General features: G+C 42.4%; 2 protein-coding genes across 3 annotated transcripts in view; one reads left to right on the top strand and one right to left on the bottom strand.

The window, feature by feature from the left end:
- The window catches only part of dnajc10 (DnaJ (Hsp40) homolog, subfamily C, member 10), a 28,609-nt gene extending 24,959 nt beyond the window's left edge, over positions 1-3,650 (bottom strand). Inside the window, exon 1 of the mRNA XM_078262688.1 lies at positions 3,326-3,650. The gene's annotated coding sequence lies outside the window, so the exon portion shown is untranslated. The remainder of the gene's footprint in view (positions 1-3,325) is intronic.
- Positions 3,651-5,682: 2,032 nt separating this feature from the next.
- Positions 5,683-13,878, top strand: nup35 (nucleoporin 35). 2 transcript variants are annotated; one of them, XM_078262687.1, is made up of 9 exons: positions 5,683-5,991; positions 6,594-6,749; positions 6,858-6,991; positions 8,457-8,508; positions 9,014-9,122; positions 9,600-9,669; positions 13,125-13,253; positions 13,338-13,472; positions 13,569-13,878. In XM_078262687.1, exons 1-9 carry the CDS (start codon positions 5,979-5,981, stop codon positions 13,644-13,646), a joined length of 876 nt encoding a protein of 291 aa, XP_078118813.1. In that variant the 5' UTR covers positions 5,683-5,978; the 3' UTR covers positions 13,647-13,878. The 2 variants fall into 2 exon arrangements, with proteins under 2 accessions (XP_078118813.1, XP_078118812.1); XM_078262686.1 differs by having other exon boundaries at positions 6,594-6,761.
- Positions 13,879-19,462: the final 5,584 nt, after the last annotated feature.

The raw sequence follows: 19,462 nt of genomic DNA, 5'->3' as shown, positions 1-19,462 counted from the left end.
AAACATTATTCCTTCATTGTTGTGCAGATGAGCAGGTCAATCCTGCCAGGTGTGCTGCTGTGTAGTAGGCCTGCACGATAAATCCTTATAAAATCTCGATTCACCCCTGTTCGCCATTTAATTTTTAAATGACTTCGATATTTTTTTTTCCCCCTTCAATTAATTTATTGAAAGCATTTGACATTGACATGTTTTAATGATGTAAAGACATGTTCAAGGAGTTCAGATAGAGCCTGTATCAGGGCCATATGTAGTTCACTGTGTTATATGTCACTATTTTTGGTAGCCTACTGTACTTAAATGGCCAGTAACCTACTATATTTTCTTTATTCATTGAAGCCTCTGTGTTTACAGTGTTTACAGGCTCGTGGTGATGCGCAATGTGCTATAGGTGCCAAAAAAATAATCTATGTTTGGTGCTGCCGTTTTGTTTTGTCATGGTTCATGTGTGCGATAAACATTACACTTCGTGGGAAAAACATCGTGGCAGAGAATCGTGATATCAATTCTAAGCTAAAATATCTTGATTCATATTTTTCCGCAAATCGTGCAGGCCTACTGTGTAGTCTGGATCAACGGAAGTACATTTCCAGGATAATTGCCTGTTCGCTACGGGAAACAACAACAACAACAACCTTCGAGCTAGCGAGCTACAAGCTGAAAATGACAATTTTTTAAGAAAATGTGGATGGTGCAAGGTCGTTTCCTCTCTAACTGGGATGTTTTGGGACCGATTGGTGGGATTGCTGTGGACCAAGTACACACGGAGATACACTGGTAAGAGCCAATGAGGTTTAACCATGTATCCGGCTAATTAAATAGCTCACGTTACACAGCGCTGTGGAGTAAGGTCTGGCAATGCGAGACTAACCGCTGTGTGATGATGAAGGATTATTAGATATCTATTCCACCCAACCTTGCAGCCATTGCCATCTTCCAGTCATGATGCTAGTTTATTAGCATGACATGCAAACATAACTTAAGATAAGAAAGGGATTCATCATAGCCAGCATGGCAGGGTAGAACCTTGTAGTAACTGTATTAGTGGCTGTGTGTGTTCTATGTTGTCCCGTGTGTGTGTGTGTGTGTGTGTGTGTGTGTGTGTGTGTGTGTGTGTGTGTGTGTGTGTGTCTGAGCGTCCTGGTTGCTTATGTGGCCAGGGTGGATTGGCTCGGCTCGGAGCATGGGAGTGGCTGGGGGAATGTCTGCTGCCAACTGGGTCACATCCCTCTACCTTTATATCCCTTCAACTGATATAATCTATATAGGTTGGCAGCTGGCAGATTTCTTCCAACTGGTCCCCCCAGCTTTTGTTCCAAATGATTGTTGTCTGTATCTTAGCACGTTACACAAACACCAATGATGTTGAACACCGTGTGAAAAGCGTTAGGTATATAGACACTGTCTGAGATGTCGGTGTGCACTTCCATTTTTTTTTCTTCCCTGCAACTTGTTCTCATGTTTATTTCCTGTTAGGGAGTTACGGTTAATTGTCCGTATTTTTGGTATCTTATTTCTTCTGGTAGGATAGAGTGGGAGTCAACATGAGGGTTCAGCAGTTTATATTAGACAAAGCAAGAGGGTATCTCCAAAAGTTATTCACTGGTGTTTTAGCCCTGCTACGGTCCAGTATATGCTGGTGTTTTAGCCCTGGTTTGGTCCAGTATATGCTGGTGTTTTAGCCCTGGTTTGGTCCAGTATATGCTGGTGTTTTAGCCCTGGTTTGGTCCAGTATATACTGGTATTTTAGCCCTGGTTTGGTCCAGTATATGCTGGTATTTTAGCCCTGGTTTGGTCTAATATTCTCTGGTATTTTAGCCCTGGTTTGATCTAATATTCTCTGGTATTTTAGCCCTGGTTTGATCTAATATTCTCTGGTATTTTAGCCCTGGTTTGATCTAATATTCTCTGGTATTTTAGCCCTGTTTGGTCTAATATTCTCTGGTATTTTAGCCCTGGTTTGGCCTAATATTCTCTGGTATTTTAGCCCTGGTTTGGTCTAATATTCTCTGGTATTTTAGCCCTGGTTTGGTCTAATATTCTCTGGTATTTTAGCCCTGTTTGGTCTAATATTCTCTGGTATTTTAGCCCTGGTTTGGTCTAATATTCTCTGGTATTTTAGCCCTGGTTTGGTCTAATATTCTCTGGTATTTTAGCCCTGGTTTGGTCTAATATTCTCTGGTATTTTAGCCCTGGTTTGGTCTAATATTCTCTGGTATTTTAGCCCTGGTTTGATCTAATATTCTCTGGTATTTTAGCCCTGGTTTGGTCTAATATTCTCTGGTATTTTAGCCCTGGTTTGATCTAATATTCTCTGGTATTTTAGCCCTGGTTTGGTCTAATATTCTCTGGTATTTTAGCCCTGGTTTGGTCTAATATTCTCTGGTATTTTAGCCCTGGTTTGGCCTAATATTCTCTGGTATTTTAGCCCTGTTTGGTCTAATATTCTCTGGTATTTTAGCCCTGTTTGGTCTAATATTCTCTGGTATTTTAGCCCTGTTTGGTCTAATATTCTCTGGTATTTTAGCCCTGGTTTGGTCTAATATTCTCTGGTATTTTAGCCCTGGTTTGGCCCAATATTCTCTGGTATTTTAGCCCTGGTTTGATCTAATATTCTCTGGTATTTTAGCCCTGGTTTGATCTAATATTCTCTGGTATTTTAGCCCTGGTTTGATCTAATATTCTCTGGTATTTTAGCCCTGGTTTGGTCTAATATTCTCTGGTATTTTAGCCCTGGTTTGGCCTAATATTCTCTGGTATTTTAGCCCTGTTTGACCCAATATTCTCTGGTATTTTAGCCCTGGTTTGGTCTAATATTCTCTGGTATTTTAGCCCTGGTTTGGCCTAATATTCTCTGGTATTTTAGCCCTGTTTGGCCCAATATTCTCTGGTATTTTAGCCCTGGTTTGGTCTAATATTCTCTGGTATTTTAGCCCTGGTTTGGCCTAATATTCTCTGGTATTTTAGCCCTGTTTGGCCCAATATTCTCTGGTATTTTAGCCCTGTTTGGCCCAATATTCTCTGGTATTTTAGCCCTGGTTTTGTATGTAAAGCACTTGGAATTGCCTTGTTGTTGCAATGAGCTTATATAAATGAAATAAAGTTCCCTTGCAGTTAACTGTCAAAGCTGTTTTAACAAACAAAAAAAATCAGAAATAAACTTTGTTCAAGAAAGAAAGGAAATTGCATTAAAGGAAAAACATGAAAATGTGAACATTTAGTTTGTACATAACGTTACTGAACCAGCAGTAAAATAAACAGCTCAACATATTCATAACCACAAGTATAAACACTGTGTTAAAAGGAAAATGAAAAACACACTCACAGAAGTCCACCTGGATATGTACACTGACGAAGGACTCTTAAATTCCTCAGATGTGATGTCTTCTCTGCACCAGAAGCTAAGCTAGCTAACGTTAGTTGTGCGTCCCCTCAGTCAGCAGCCACTATAACAACTTGCTAGCTAATTGGCTGATTATCGTCACCGCGACATTAAGCTATCTGCAGTGTGTTGACGAAGCTAAAGCTAACATGTATCTATCTATCGTTTACCAAAGTTTGAATCTGATCAAACAGCAGCTTGACGTGTCTCAACTTTTAAAAAGCCTGCAGCTGAAGATCCGCAACAGCGTCCGGCTCAGGATCAGACCGGCATCAAGCTACACGTAATAACACACTCTATTTCCGCTTCGAGAATTTCAAAATAAAAGTCACACCGATAACCAAGACAGCGGAGTATATTAGACAAACAAATCCTAACTTATCTGTATGGTAAAAAGGCAGTACCTTAAACACAATAGCGTCATTTAATCAGTCAGGTAAAGTTAAGACTTGTCATTCGCTCGGTTGGTTTTGCGCTTTTATTTTGACAAGAGAAAAGTTTCATTTAACGGGATGTTTTTTTAATTGGTTGCGGTAACTTGACGAAACTTTCCGATGACAAAGGTTTGGTGCGTTTAGGGCCGCACGTTATATAATATATATTCAATAACACCTTCTAAAATAGCCAATATTAAATAAATAAACTAGACAATATGAAAGGAATAGCCAAATTAATAAATGAACCATTAGCCATATTTTTTTTTTAATTATTATTATTTGATAAATTATTATAATTCAAATTATTATTGTTAAATGTCATCATAGTGATTAGATGCTAAGGTCTTAATCACATTTAGTCCAGTCATTTTATGAAAAAAGGTAGGCCACATTGCAACTCAACTGATTTAGTATCCTCAATATGTCCTGAGTAAGGGAGAAAAAGCCCTGAGGAATCCCATTAGGGGAAAGTATCGAAAAAGACCCAAATATAGACTATTCATACGCCTATTCATTCTTTTTCTCACGTGAATAGGGTAAACATTTTAACCTTTAGATATCACCATGAAAATTACTGAGTTGATTACTTACATCAAGACAAACAAAAAATGTATTACAAGTTTTTTGAAATTGTTTGTTAACGGTGCATAATCTAATTATATATGTGCTAATTTGCATAAATACCATAACAGATCTAAACATTGGGTATAGCCGGGTGAAAATCACTTCAATCTTGTTGACATCTTACAGTAAAAAAACATAATGTTAAGGTCTGAATGGAACCCATATCGGGTACCCATGAGCATTAACACATAGAGGAAGGTGGCCGGGTTGGCTCAGTGGTAGAGCAGGCGCACATATACTGAGAGGGTTATGCCTCAACGCAGAGGTCCAGGGTTCAAATCCAACCTGTGACAATTTCCTGCATGTCTTCCTCCTCTGTCACCTAGCTGTCCTGTAAAATAGCCCAAAAAATACATTACTTTAAACCAGCCATTCTCTAGAGGTGTGTATGTTGTTTGATCCAGCCACTTTCTGTTTTACCTACGTCTTGTCTTCTGTATTCTCCTCACCCTTGTCTCCTGTTCTTCCCTCAGACTCATCCCCCAGAAACAGTCCCACGGACCCAGCCCCAAACCCCATCTCTGCTATAATAACTAATAAAGGCTGGTTTAAAGTACTTCTTCCCGCCTCTATGTATTAATGCTCATGGGGAGCCTATATGGGTTCCATTCAGACCTTAACATTACGTTTTTTGTAATTAGATTATGCACCGTTTGCCCATGTTAACAAACAATTTCAAAAAACTTGTAATACATTTTTTGTTTGTCTTGATGTAAGTAATCAACTCAGTAATTTTCATAATGATATCTAAAGGTTTTTACACATTTTTACCCTATTTTCATAGGACTAATTTCATGATAATGTGTTGAATGTTTATATGTTGTTATTATTAACAACATATAAACATACAAGCGTTGTATATATATAACGCTTTTTTGATGCTTCTTTGACACTTTTTTTGGACACTTTCACCTTCATCTTCGTAATCTTCATAGTCATCTTCATCAGTTGATTGTATGTTTATTTTATTTGATTGTCTATTGATATATTATCATAATGTGCTGTTTAATACTAGTTATTTTCATATTTTCTTATACTTCAATCCATTGTAAACACATAATACGCTGTGTTCAATGTTCAGTGTTTTTTCACTGTCTCAACAAACATTTTATTTTGAATGATTATTTTGCACATTCCTGCTCAGAACTGTAAAAGCTCTTTTCCACGTTCCTCGTCCCACCAACGCGTCATCACGCTGACGCTGTCTAAACGCGCCGGAAGTTCACCCAGTTAGCTGCAATGCTAACGTTAGCTTTTTCTTCAGTTTCCCAGTCAGTTCGCTCCAGCGGCAGCGGCACTGATCTCCCCTGAAGGCAGACGGCAGCGGACTGACATATCCGATTTTAAACAACCACTTACCTTTAACTAATTGGATGCTACAAGTTAGCAATCCGCTTCACTTAAGTAGACTTTCCAATAGCAGCGAGATATAGTTATATATAGTGACACATCAGTTAGCTTAGCTTAGCTAGCGTCGCGACGTCACTTCCTACTTTTGAAAATCGCGGCCAGAAAGAAAGTAACGCAGCAGAGAGATGGAGCTACAAGGTAAATTGTGTGTGTGTGTGTGTGTGTGTGTGTGTGTGTGTGTGTGTGTGTGTGTGTGTGTGTGTGTGTGTGTGTGTGTGTGTGTGTGTGAGAGAGAGAGAGAGAGAGTGTGTGTGTGTGTATATTAATGTGTGTGTGTGTGTGTGTGTATATATATATATATTAGTGTGTGTGTATATTAATGTGTGTATTAATGTGTGTGTGTGTGTGTATTAATATGTGTGTGTGTATATTAATGTGTGTGTGTGTGTGTGTGTGTATTAATGTATGTGTATTAATGTGTGTGTGTGTATGTATTAGTATGTGTGTGTGTGTGTGTGTGTGTGTATTAATATGTGTGTGTGTGTGTGTGTGTATTAATGTGTGTTTTCTTTTTTGCCTTTACCCACTTATTCATTATATCCACTTTATTGATGATGCTTATCTAAAATCTCACTGTGAAAACATTTTGTGAAAAGCATCACTTGTCAACCCGACAATATCTACGTTCACATAATAATATATTCCAACCCTGCGGCGACTCGCCAGATCGCAGGCTAGTCTGAACGGGCCCCGAGGGTCCTTTAACTAGTTTAACCCGTCTCCCTGTCCATGTCTCTCAGTGGGGACCGAACCGATGACCCTGGGCTCTCCCACCTCCCCGAAGCCGACCCCTGGGGCTCAGTTTCTCCCCGGCTTCCTGATGGGTGACCTGCCCGCTCCAGCAACCCCCCAGCCACGCCCCTTCAGCCTGTCCTCGCCCATCGTGGAGAGCACAGGTACGCCCCGAGGTCAGCAGGAAGACGCCCCCCTCCTCTGCAGATCAGCCAGTTGTTGTTGTCCTTTTTTTCTGTCGATTTACGAGTGTATTCTGTCCTGCGCTTCAGGAGGCGGCGGGGGAAGAGGCTCTGCCCCGCAGCCCGTTGTCCCCACCCCCAAAGATAAGAGCGGAGCCCCTCCTGTTCGCAGTATCCACGATGACCTGGTTACTGTGACGACGCCCCTCAACACACACAGACAGGTCAGTACGCAGGCCAGCGCTTTCTGGAAACAGCATTCAGACATTTATGGTGATAAAATGTGATCACGGCAGGGGTGTTCTCTCCCATTATAAGGCTGAAGTGCAGCACCGTTACCTCTGGTCTCTTCAATCAGTCATTTTACCTCGCAGAACACGGGAGTTGCTGCTCTACCGCTGCCTCCATCGGTTAGTTAGTTAGTTATTGTGTGACTTTGGTGTTGGTTCAGATTCACCAAAGTCGCACAATAACACAAACTAACTAACCGATGGAGGCAGCTGTAGAGCAGCAACTCCCGTGTTCTGTGAGGTAAAATGTCTGTTTTTGTCAAAGGAGTCTGGTGGCTTTGAAGAGAGCAGAGATAACGGCTTCAGTTCCCCGTCGTAAAGGGCCGTCTGACAGCAGGGTGAAGCTCTGGAAATATTCTTAATATAACGTCCATTTAAACTGATATAGATGTGTTCAGGTGTCTAAAATGTGTTTAGCTGCTGCCCCCCCCCCCCCGTCCACAGCAGGACGTTGCTTAGCCACCGTGTTGGTACTCCTGCCTGCTTCTCCAAACTGGGGGCGTCCCGACCGCCACCTACTGCGGCCAGGTTTTTCCCTACCATGATAAGGTTTTCGGTGCAGCACACAAGCCGTTTTAGATCAGCACCTAAACCCTAAGAATGAATGTTAATTCAATGTGAGCATCAAAACTAGGGCTGAATAACCTCTCTCAGATCTCATGGTTGTAGTCGGTCCCCCAGTAGACGTCTTTAGCAAGTTTTCTATTTAGTGTTATTTCTTTATTATGTGTACTAGCTTTTCCGATGTTTAGACACAGATATGGTAACATTAATGGTCCAAAAATGATGTGAAATTGAAGAAAAGTAAACGTAACATTTTCTCCATAAAAGACCCCTAAATCCCCTGCCGAACACATGCACCTAAAGGCTCTGACACACCAACCCGTTCGCGAGACGTAATACGTCTCCATAACAGCAGGCGGCGCTAATGACGAACGCGTCACGTGGGTCTGGCTGCTTTCAAAGCCAGATCCTAATGGCAGCTCCTTCGGGATACGATCTCGTATTTTACGTTCACGAAACGTGTTTCTGAAAACATTTTAAGCGAGAAATGGGCCGTGCAGTTGCTGAATCTGTCTTCATTTCAGATCGGTCAGTTTAAAAGATTTTCGTCCGATTTTGAAAGGCGTTCGTCACTCATCCCGCTCGCCATTTCCGGTAAGTGTTTCGAGTCCGACTGGCCGCCTTCCGATTCAACATGTGAAATCGGCCCAAATTAAAGCCGACGGCTCCTCCGACTGACAGCGGCACGGAACACACCGAACAGACTCGAGTCACCGACCTCGCCAGACTGTCCGACGGCCGATAATCGGGTTGGTGTGTCAGCGCCTTAAGTCTTTCGCAACCCTAGGAAAAACAGAGCAAGGCAAGGACATTGTTTAAATATTTCTCTCTTCAGTCTTTTCCAGTTATGCAGTCTCCTCTGTCTGCACGAGGGGCCTTAACTCCAGGTACGCACTGATACTATCACTACTACTACTACTACTACTACTACTACTACTACTACTACTACTGTACCTGCTCTACTGCCATATCAGTAGTCACATTTATGTCTGTAGTTAAATGTGCTGCAGTGTAATTGTACTTTTTCTGATAGGAGAGTCTGGGACTTTATCTGAGGCAGACATATAGACGTCACCTGTCTGTACCACATTATTACACATTGTATATGTGCCCGTAGTTCAATCATAAAGCAGATTCTATCACAGTATCAGGTAGGGGCGACAGAAACTACGCACTGTAGCTTTAAGTGTAAGTGTGTTTTCACTATACAGGTGATACATTCAGAATATCTGGTATGTGCTCTCTGCTGCCTTGTTGTTCGTCTGTCTGCTGTATTCTTAATTCTCTCTTGAGAAAACCCCCTTTTTGAAATCATAGCTCTGCATACTCCACCACCTGCCTGCACTCACCTGTCTGTCCCTCTGCCTGTCTGTCTGTCTGTCTTTGCTCCAGGTGTGCAGCAGTCGTGTCTGTCTCCAGCTCAGGTGGATCCCTTCTACAGTCAGGGAGAGTCTCTGTCGTCTGACGACCAGCTGGACCAGACCTGGGTCACTGTGTTTGGGTATTTATACTGATAAATATACTACTAAATACTACTAACCCTGCTGTGTGCAGGTGAGAGCTTGCCTCGCTTTTTTGGTTCCTTTTTTTTGTTGTGTATACATTTCCTTCTTGATAGAGCTGTGTAGATTGAATTATTACTTTATGTTATCACTATTATTATTATTACGTTCAACTTTCTTTGATGAGACAGAACCAGTGCATTTAATACCATAGATCTTCAGAAAACAAAATAAGATCTGCACACATAACCCATCACAAAATAATTAAGGTTGACAAAACATTAAATAATAATAAAAAGGGATAAATAACATAAAAGACAAACTTTCTTTTTAAAACAGATACATTCATATGAAATAATATTTTCACTACTACAAAAACATAAATAAGTCATCTCAAGAGTACTGTGAGTACATAAAGTGTGTGTGTCTGTCTGTGTGTGTGTGTGTGTGTGTGTGTGTGTGTGTGTGTGTGTTAGCTTTCCTCCAGCGTCAGCCTCCTACATCCTGCTGCAGTTCGCTCAGTACGGAAACGTCCTCAAACACACGGTGAGACACACACACACACACACACACACAGTCCGGTCGAGTCCAGTACTCTTCAGACACCGACCAAATTGCCTCTGAAGTATCGAGTATCGAAAAACGCCTCGTCATTCAATACCTAGGAGGAGTAAACCTCAGCGTCAATGAGCCAATAAGCACGCAGCATGCTTCTACCATGATCTAATAATGGCTGTGATTGGCTGTCTAATGCAGTGGTTCTCAAGCTTTTGAGTTGATGTTGCTGTTCCCCCTGACCAGCGCGAGTACTTCTTGGTAGAAAAAGAGTCTCTATAAAGAGGAGAGAAGTACAGCGCTGTCAGCGATAGATTTATTTGTACCTGGAAAACATTTAAATGCTGATGAGAAAAGGCGGAAAAAAAACGACAAAAACTTGGAAAAAGACGGTAGAAAGAAGGAAGTTGAAAATAGTAGGGCTGTCAATCGATTAATTTTAATTAATTACATACTCTGTGATTAATTAATCGAAATTAATCGCATACATAATTAACGGTGCCTGAACCGATACTTTTTAAGAAAGTAAAAAAAGAAAGAAAAGGGTACTAAACAACAGTTGGTGACATTAAAGAACGGCTTGTTTATTGCTAAGGCCATATGGTCAACATTAAATGTTTAATAATAATGTATAACAATAACTTATTTCACTAGTAAACCGCTGTTGAACGACGAAAACAACAACCAGATGGGAAAAGGACATTTACAATAACTTCAAATGCACCACGAGGCTGTAGTTTACCAGTTTCATTGAACGCACCGTCTGTGTTGTTTCTCCGACGGCAGCTGCAGATTGTTACATCCCGGTGTTGAATCCTCTGTCAGCATTGTAACCGTGTTTAATCCAGCTACTAGCTAGCGGTAGGCTAACGTTAGCTGCTGTTGAGTACAGTGTTAACTAGCTAGCGGTAGGCTAACGTTAGCTGCTGTTGAGTATTGTGTTAACTAGCTAGCGGTAGGCTAACGTTAGCTGCTGTTGAGTACAGTGTTAACTAGCTAGCGGTAGGCTAACGTTAGCTGCTGTTGAGTATTGTGTTAACTAGCTAGCGGTAGGCTAACGTTAGCTGCTGTTGAGTATCGTGTTAACTAGCTAGCGGTAGGCTAACGTTAGCTGCTGTTGAGTATAGTGTTAACTAGCTAGCGGTAGGCTAACGTTAGCTGCTGTTGAGTATAGTGTTAACTAGCTAGCGGTAGGCTAACGTTAGCTGCTGTTGAGTATAGTGTTAACTAGCTAGCGGTAGGCTAACGTTAGCTGCTGTTGAGTATAGTGTTAACTAGCTAGCGGTAGGCTAACGTTAGCTGCTGTTGAGTATAGTGTTAACTAGCTAGCGGTAGGCTAACGTTAGCTGCTGTTGAGTATCGTGTTAACTAGCTAGCGGTAGGCTAACGTTAACTGCTGTTGAGTATAGTGTTAACTAGCTAGCGGTAGGCTAACGTTAGCTGCTGTTGAGTACAGTGTTAACTAGCTAGCGGTAGGCTAACGTTAACTGCTGTTGAGTATTGTGTTAACTAGCTAGCGGTAGGCTAACGTTAGCTGCTGTTGAGTATAGTGTTAACTAGCTAGCGGTAGGCTAACGTTAACTGCTGTTGAGTATAGTGTTAACTAGCTAGCGGTAGGCTAACGTTAGCTGCTGTTGAGTATAGTGTTAACTAGCTAGCGGTAGGCTAACGTTAGCTGTTGTTGAGTATAGTGTTAACTAGCGTCACATGCAGCGAGGTTTGTTTTTCCTGTAACGTCTGTTTCAGAGCAGCAGACAGAAGAACAGACATATCAGTGGCACCAGATTTTCGTCTGTATGCAAACGTCAATATGGAACGGATTAATCTGCGTTCATTTTTTTTTTTTTGAAAATTCAAATAAGCGACAAACTTCGGAAAAAGTGACCGAAACGAAAAAACGTCGGAGAAAAAGAGACAGCAGAAAATAGTAAGGAAGAAAGGCAAGAATAGGTCAAAACAAATGGACCAAACCTTAAAAAAAAAAGGTGACAAACTTCAACAACAGCGACAAAAACTTGAAAAAATGTCACGTACCCCCTGCAGTCCTCCAAAGTACCCCTAGGGGTACACGCACCGCCGTTTGAGAACCACTGCCGTAACGTTACACGTAGAGACACGCAGGAGAAACTCTCCGTTACACAGAGACAGGCTCGCGTAGTAGGAGCTGAAACATGCATAAAAAGATTTGTGATGTAATGTTTCTTTTTGTTTATAAAGTTGGAATCGAAACCTCGTTTTGGAACCGGTATCCAAGTCACGGTTTTGGTATTCTTTTTAACTACCTGATTTTGATTACCCAAAAAATAACATGGATCATTCCGTGCAACACAAATCTCTACTTTCATTGGATTTTGTGTGTGTTGTTCAGTTTTTTTAGCATTTTAATTGTTTTTCTCCATGTTTTGATACAGTATCTCGACCGAACGTTGACTTACACCCTTCTGTGATCATCCTTCCTTTAACATTAGTCTAAAAAAAAATCATATTTTCTGCTTTTTAACTCCAACCATAGTCCTCAGAAATCCACCAGAGGTTAGAACGCCAACACAAAGACAGAAGGACATCCAGCAGGATTTCAAGCGACACCGGAGCAATCCCGGAATTGAAACGTCGTCCATAGAAACTACTAAAATGACTACTGCTTGTTTTGTTTTTATTTGGATGTAAAGCGTCTTTGAGGACCTTAAAACCCTCGTGTTGTCTTCCCCTCGACCATGACGTTCTCGTCCTTCTGGGTCAAAATGGAAAATGTTTTCGGCCCTTTGTTCTATGCTTTAGGCGCTTTCTTTTACACGTTTTTGTCACATTTCTCAACACTTATTTTATACGTGGTCAATACACCTAATTTATTTGACATTATACCTCATTTTTGAGTTAAAAAAAACTATTTGGACTAATAGTTCAGAGCATGTTGAGTGGATCACAGACTGGTATCGGTCAGGAAGTTGAAAGTTTAGTCAAGATATACTGTTAATACTGTTATAAAATTGTATTAAACACCCCAAAACTCAATGAAAGTAATCGTTTATTTTTCCTGGGACGAACGTTGTTGTTCCATTCGTCCAACGTACATCCATGCATCCATGTTATTATTTTATAATTTTTAATAATAGACTTGAGGACTAACCCTGTCAATTCAGAGTCCCTTTGGGGGTCCTGGCGCCGATATTACGAATCCCACTATGGCCACGCCAAGACCCGCCCTTCAATAGCATTCATTGGCCAGGCGTCCATGCTTACGCAAGCTAACGTAACCCCGTTAGTTCAGGTCCTATCCCCCGACCAATCAGCTATCCTAACCTTAACCACTCGAGGTCAAATGCCTAACCCCAACCAATCGGGCTGCTTCGTAGGGCGGGTCTTGGCGTGGCCATGGTGGGATTCGTAAATTTGCGTCCTGGAGCCCGTGTGGAGAATTGACGGATGTATTGGTGCTTTATCGACAGATGGCGTCTCCCGGCAACTGGATGCACCTTCAGTATCAGTCCAGGCTCCAGGCCAGGAAAGCTCTGTCTAAAGACGGAAAAGTGTTCGGCGACGCCATCATGGTGGGAGTCAAGCCCTGCATAGACAAGGTCAGTGCCCGCCTTCACCCAGTCCGCCACGTCAGTCGCCTCTGAGCCCAGTTTTGAAGCCTTTTTTTCTTTCCTCGTTCTCAGAGCGTGATGGACAGCAGCGCGGCTGTCTCGCCTCCCTTCTCCACCTCCTTCTCCTCCCCCGCCTTCCCCTCCACGCCCCGCTCCGCCATCAGGCCGCTCAGCGCCGCCTACAGGAGCTCCGCCAGCGACTACCAGGTGACCTCCGACCTCAGGTTTCGCTACGTGTGGAAAATCTCAACCGTACATTCGGGTTGACCTGAAGAAATAAATCCGTGCTGTTTCTGTCTTTAGGTGTTAGCAGACAGACAGACCCCCAAGAAGGATGAAAGTCTGGTTTCCAAAGCGATGGAGTACATGTTTGGCTGGTGACACAATGGATCATGGGATACCTGAAGCCTCTATGGACAGATGGATGAACTGATTCACTACTGTGTGTGTGTGTGTGTGTGTGTGTGTGAGAGAGTGTGTGTGTGTGTGTGTGTGTGAGAGAGAGAGAGTGTGTGTGTGTCTGCTGAGGTGGAGGATAATGATGTCTTTCTCTTATTTTATAATCAGTATTTTTTTAGTGATTTTGCATCAATAAAGTTTTTTTTGTCCGGTTTGAAGCAGAAGTTTAATTTCGGAGGTTCTCTGAGCAGCCACACGGTGGCACTGTTCTCTCTACAAAGTGCCGTCACATCCTCACGTTTACGTGGCGTAGCCAAAAATTCAAACTCTCCGGTCAAATGGAGGTCCACACACCACAACCGGAGAAAGGGTTTCTATATGGAGCTGGCTACGTGCACGGGGGACGTCGTCATTTCCAAACAGGACAGAGAGGGGGGGGGTCCACAGCAACAAAAGGGAATCATTTATTTTCACTATCATCTCATCCAGAAGAAGAAGACATTTTCATACTCTGGATACTATTCTCACAAACAGGACCTTGTACGTGCACGAATGGAGAGATGTCACACGTGTACACAATGACAAAAATGTATGACTAGTTTGGTCATGGGTTTCATACACTTTCTGTAATAAAACATGTACAAGCAAAAATCCTTTCAGGTGGGGGCCCCCGGGACGACATCTTAATAGATTTTTAGATTAGATTCTACTTTATTGTGAGTACAAGTACAACAACAACGATGTGCAGTTTGCATCCAACCAGAAGTGCAGAAAAGTGCAATGTGATATACAAAGTAGAGACAGGACAAGAAATATACTGCAGTGTAGACAGTAGTATACAGCTGGTTAACAGTGGTTTAGAGTAATATGAATGAAATATGTGCAGAGTATTAGCAGTTACCTTATAAGAGCAGAATAAATATGGCTATGTAATATGAACAATGTATGAACAGCATGTACAGATATGTGCAATGTAGCAGCAGGAACATAATAGTAGTAAAAATAATATAGACATGTGTATTATAAGAAAAACAGAACAGATATGGATATTCAGTATGAACCATATAGACTGATATGTCCAGTATGTGCAGTGTGGTAACGGTACCATTGTAGTGTAGAAACAGTAACATAAGAGTAGTGAGAATAAGTGTATGTGCAGGATGAATAGTATGAAGAGCAGTAGAATATGGCTGTGTATAAGTTTAGTTACAGTATGCACATTTGTAAATAAATAGAACACTGTGGGGGGGTTAATTGTCACCGGGAAGCAGAGCTAGAGTTCAGTATGGCGACAGCCGCGGGAAAGAAGCTTCCTCTGAACCTGCTGGTCCCGGTGCGGAGAGACCTGAGACGCCTCCCGGAGGGGAGTGGGGTGAACAGACTGTGGTTGGGGTGGGAACAGTCTTTGATGATGCTGCTCGCAAATTGGGGTCTGTGTTGTTTTTTTTGTTGTCAATTCAGAGGTCCTTGACTTGAAAAGGTCTAGGAATCACTGGTCTAAAATATGATTGTATGCTGTAGCAAGATTTCCCTTCATTGAAACTAAGATGTAGGTAGTCTGGTTCCAGTAATATTCATTTGGGATAATTTGGAGAAGCTGCTGTTTATAAACTTACTATAAAAATATGGATATATGTAGACATTAAGTAAAATATATTCCATCCCCCTCCTATGTCAATTGCATGTTGATATTCTGGAAGGAAATAGCAGAATTCCCTCCCATGTTTCTTCACTTATTGCCATGAAATATTAGTTTGTCCAGCAGATGGGGCCACAAATCTGCCACAAAGGTCCAGGAACACTGTTGGGGATGATGAAGTGTTCCCAAAAACAGGAGAGAAGAGCTTAACAGTTGATCAAAGTCAACTTTATATTTCCGCAAGTGGAAACTCGTGGTCTTACAGGGTTACACCTCAAAAGAAAAGGTAACACAACACGTTAAAAACTTCAAAAAAAAAAAAAAAACATTCAGACGTTACAGGTTTACGTAGTCAAACCTACTTTTTGTGTAGGTAGGAACACCTTGGTTTTGGAAAATACACTGTATATCATTACTAATGGACAATGACATAACGCACGAAAAGCGGTGCAAATATTCACACTGAAGTGGAGATTGGTGACTAAACACTTAGAGAAGACAAGAGGGACAAAAACAACCCACTACGTCATGTTATTTTACACTAGTTGGCCACTTGTCTCTACTTTCTTATGTTCAATGGAATTTTTTTCGTAGTTTTTTACTTTGCACAATCTAAAACGACAAATAAAACAAACATACGTGCACACATGTACAGTGCACGGAGAGGCAGAAACCCCAATGGGCTTATTTATCACATTAATAGCGTTGAAATGAATCACTGCAGACTCTCAGATGTGAAAAAACCTGTGTGTGTGTCTTGTGTCTGTGTATGTGTGTGTGTGTGTGTGTGTGTGTGTGTGTGTGTGTGTGTGTGTGTGTGTGTGTAATGAGTCACTAGAAGTGTGTTTTGAGTTCTTCTGCCTGTGGGAGCGTTCCAGTCACTTTACATGTGACTATCTGCATAGCTGCTGTGAGTCCCAGGGGTGGAGCCACAAGTTGGAAACATTCAAGGCTCAGCCCAAACCTGCTGCTGCTAGTCCCCCAGGGAGATTCTTGTCCCATTTATGGCAGCTATATGCATTCTTTTTTAAGCCATTTGAGATAATATAATGACTAAACATATGTACATCATTAGGGAAAAACGTGGGAAATAATCACCTTAGAGAGCCTACATCCTATATTGACCCTGTATTCATTTTCAAATGTCTCTATCATTCTACTACTGATATTTGGTAATGTTTATTTCAACCAATTACTCTGGAACATCCGCGCCTCTATTGACCAGCCTCCTCCTCCACACTGGTGTGTGTCAAACAAGTATGAACAAAAGTCTCGCTTTGCCAGACCTTCCTCCAAAGCGTGCTGAAGGAGGGTCTGGCTACTCCACATAGCATTCTGGGATGGGATGAAAACGTGCTCTGGTTTATTGGCATTTCTTTAAACCAATCAGAATCGTCTTGGGCGGTGCTTAGCGCCGCACGGAGCCGCTGCAAAATAGTCGTGCGAGCGAAAACTCTGATTGGACAGATAGTCTAGCTAGCTGTCTGGATTTACCCTGCAGAGATCTGAGGAGCAGTTAACCACAGTCCTCACAAATCCACCGGAGAGTAGAACGCCAACACAGAGACAGAGGAAGGAAACGGAAAATACACACAATCCCGGAAGTGGAACGCGAAGGATATAGACTATGTGAACAATGACTCTGGTCAAAGTGAAAGCCTGTAAAAAATCAATAGAGAGAGTCCCCTTTCTGTCTTGTAAACATTGTGACAGCGACTCATCTCAGTCGTGTACTTGGTGGACACAGTTTTATGGTGTGGTCCATTTACCATTGATTTACCAGGATTTTCATTGTTTTCATTAGCTCAAGCCAGGTTAGCCATTGTTAGCAATGCCAGTTTATAACAACGCATTACGCCGTTTTTTTGTGCGTACGAACAGCGTAAGAACATGTCCACAGAGAGAAGATGGACAGCGCTGTGTGTACGTCTGATTTAGTGAGACACAAATAAGACAGAAGTGCTCATAACTGTATGTTACTGCAGCTTTCACAACTGTTGATGCACGGGGCATCCATGTTGGACTTTTAGCTCGGGGTAGAGCTGAAAATCTTTGCGGGTTCGGTCTTAATTTCTATCATTTTACACGGGCTCGGGCTTGCGCTCAGGGTTGCACGGTAAATGAGCAGTCAGGTGATGCGTCTCGATTAGCGCGAAAATGGATGCTGAGGAGGTGAAACGGAGGCTGGTCTCTGGCGATTACGTTTTGGTTGCACCGGCTAAGAAGAGGACTTATTTTATTTCTTTGTTCCAACTTCCAAGTGGCCTATAGCCTCCGTTAGTCATGAATAAATGATGTTAAAAAATGTATAAATGACTCATTCTTGACAAAACAAAAGAGCTGTGTGCGTGCACACATTGGAATAATGTCAGGCTGTAAACGGGTTAGGGCTTTTAAAAAGCTGTCAATCAAAATGTACTTGTCGGGCTCGGGCCTTGTCGGGTCTAACTTTTAAGGCCCGATTACAGCTTTATGCTTCTGCGTCAAATCGACGACGTACCCCCGCAGACCCCTCTGCATCTACGCCGGACCCTACGCCGTAGCCTGACGTGCACCTCTCGAAAAAATGTAACTACACGTCGCTCGGCCGTGGCTTGGTAACGTTGCATTTCCCCCCCCCCACGACTCATTTCCTGGTTCTCCTTCTCCATAAATATGAAATCAAGGAGAGGGTTAACTTTTACTGCTCCAGATTACACACCGTGGTCAGAAAGAACAGCGGAGACACTTTGTTTCTCTCACTAGGACACTACTCGCTCTGAAGCTAATCGCCGTCACTCTCTCACTTCTCCCTCCCTCTACCACACACTCCCCACACACACACACACGCCGGCTCGACGCACACACACCAGCATACAAGTATAAACATCAGGCCACTTACGTAGGCTACGGCGAAAGCTCTGCGCGGAGCCTCCGCACAACCATGAAACGGCCTTCAGTATCGTCTGTCATTTCGGAAATCTCTCACCAGTTGACCTCTCTCCTAGTAGCTAATTACCTCTGGTGTACCTTATGCCAGCAACATATGGTCTCCTCAGCCCCCACTCTGCTGGTACAGCATGAAGTCAGGGGGGGATAAGTGACCCGAACAGGCCTCGCAGCCCACACTGCATGCACAACAGAAGGCCAGGAGAAAGAGTGAGAGGAGGGGGTTGTGTGTGGAAGCGACGGGGGGAAAGGTTTTGGTTGAGCTTATTATGCTTGACCCTTCCGGTCGTAAAGGGCATTTGAAAACCGTATGATTAGGGGAAAGACTTTATCTAAAAGACGGGGTTCTCCGTGCCGTTATAAGGTTTAGGTGCAGCACCCGAGCCGTTTTTGGGCAGCACCCTAAGCCGAATGAATGTAACTAGAAGACTTTTCTCAGATCTAATGATTGTAGTTGGGTTTCTTTAGCTTTAAGTTTTTGTTTTTAAGCTTTTTGAGTGTTATATATTTATTATCCGCTCTAGCTTTTCCAACATTTTAGACACAGATATGCTGATGATAACGGACCACAATGAACGTGAAAAAGAGACGCAAAACTACCACAAAGTGGACACAAACTGACTACAACGAGACGCCAAATAACAGAGACCCAAAACAGACCATAAAATAAATATATAATGGCCAAAAAGAAACAACATGACTACAGAGAGACGCAAAAACCCACAAAGAGACAAAATCCCACAGAGACAAAATCCCACAAAGAGACAAAATCCCAAATTGACAAAATCCCACAAAGGTGGAAATTGCTTTTGTTTTATTGAAAAGAAATGTCACATTTTCTTGAGGAAGGACCCCTAAAATAATACAATACCCGCACCTAAGTCTTCCACAAAGCCAGGGAAGACACTGAAAGACTATATGTTTCTCTGACCCACAGCGTGCTTTAGGAGACTAAGCTACACCTCTTCTCCCCTCTATGTGAATGATACTGTTGTGTTTCACGTGTGCCGTGTGCTCTATCCTCTCGAAAATCCCTTTTCGTTGTCTTTGTGGTAGAGAGGAGGTTGTGTGGACCGCCTGGAAGTTTTGTGGCCCACCTCTTATATTGTCCTATATTTAATGCTGGTCTCTAGACTTTATTCTTGCACTGTTGGACTTATTTGCACTACCACCATGACACACACACTCATAGAGCACCTCACCATGCAGACTGAACCACAGGGCCAGTCCC

This window comes from Sander vitreus, chromosome 11 (assembly GCF_031162955.1).
Source record: "Sander vitreus isolate 19-12246 chromosome 11, sanVit1, whole genome shotgun sequence".
Classification (NCBI taxonomy): Eukaryota; Metazoa; Chordata; class Actinopteri; order Perciformes; family Percidae; genus Sander; species Sander vitreus.
This window is presented reverse-complemented; position numbering and strand designations above follow the sequence as displayed.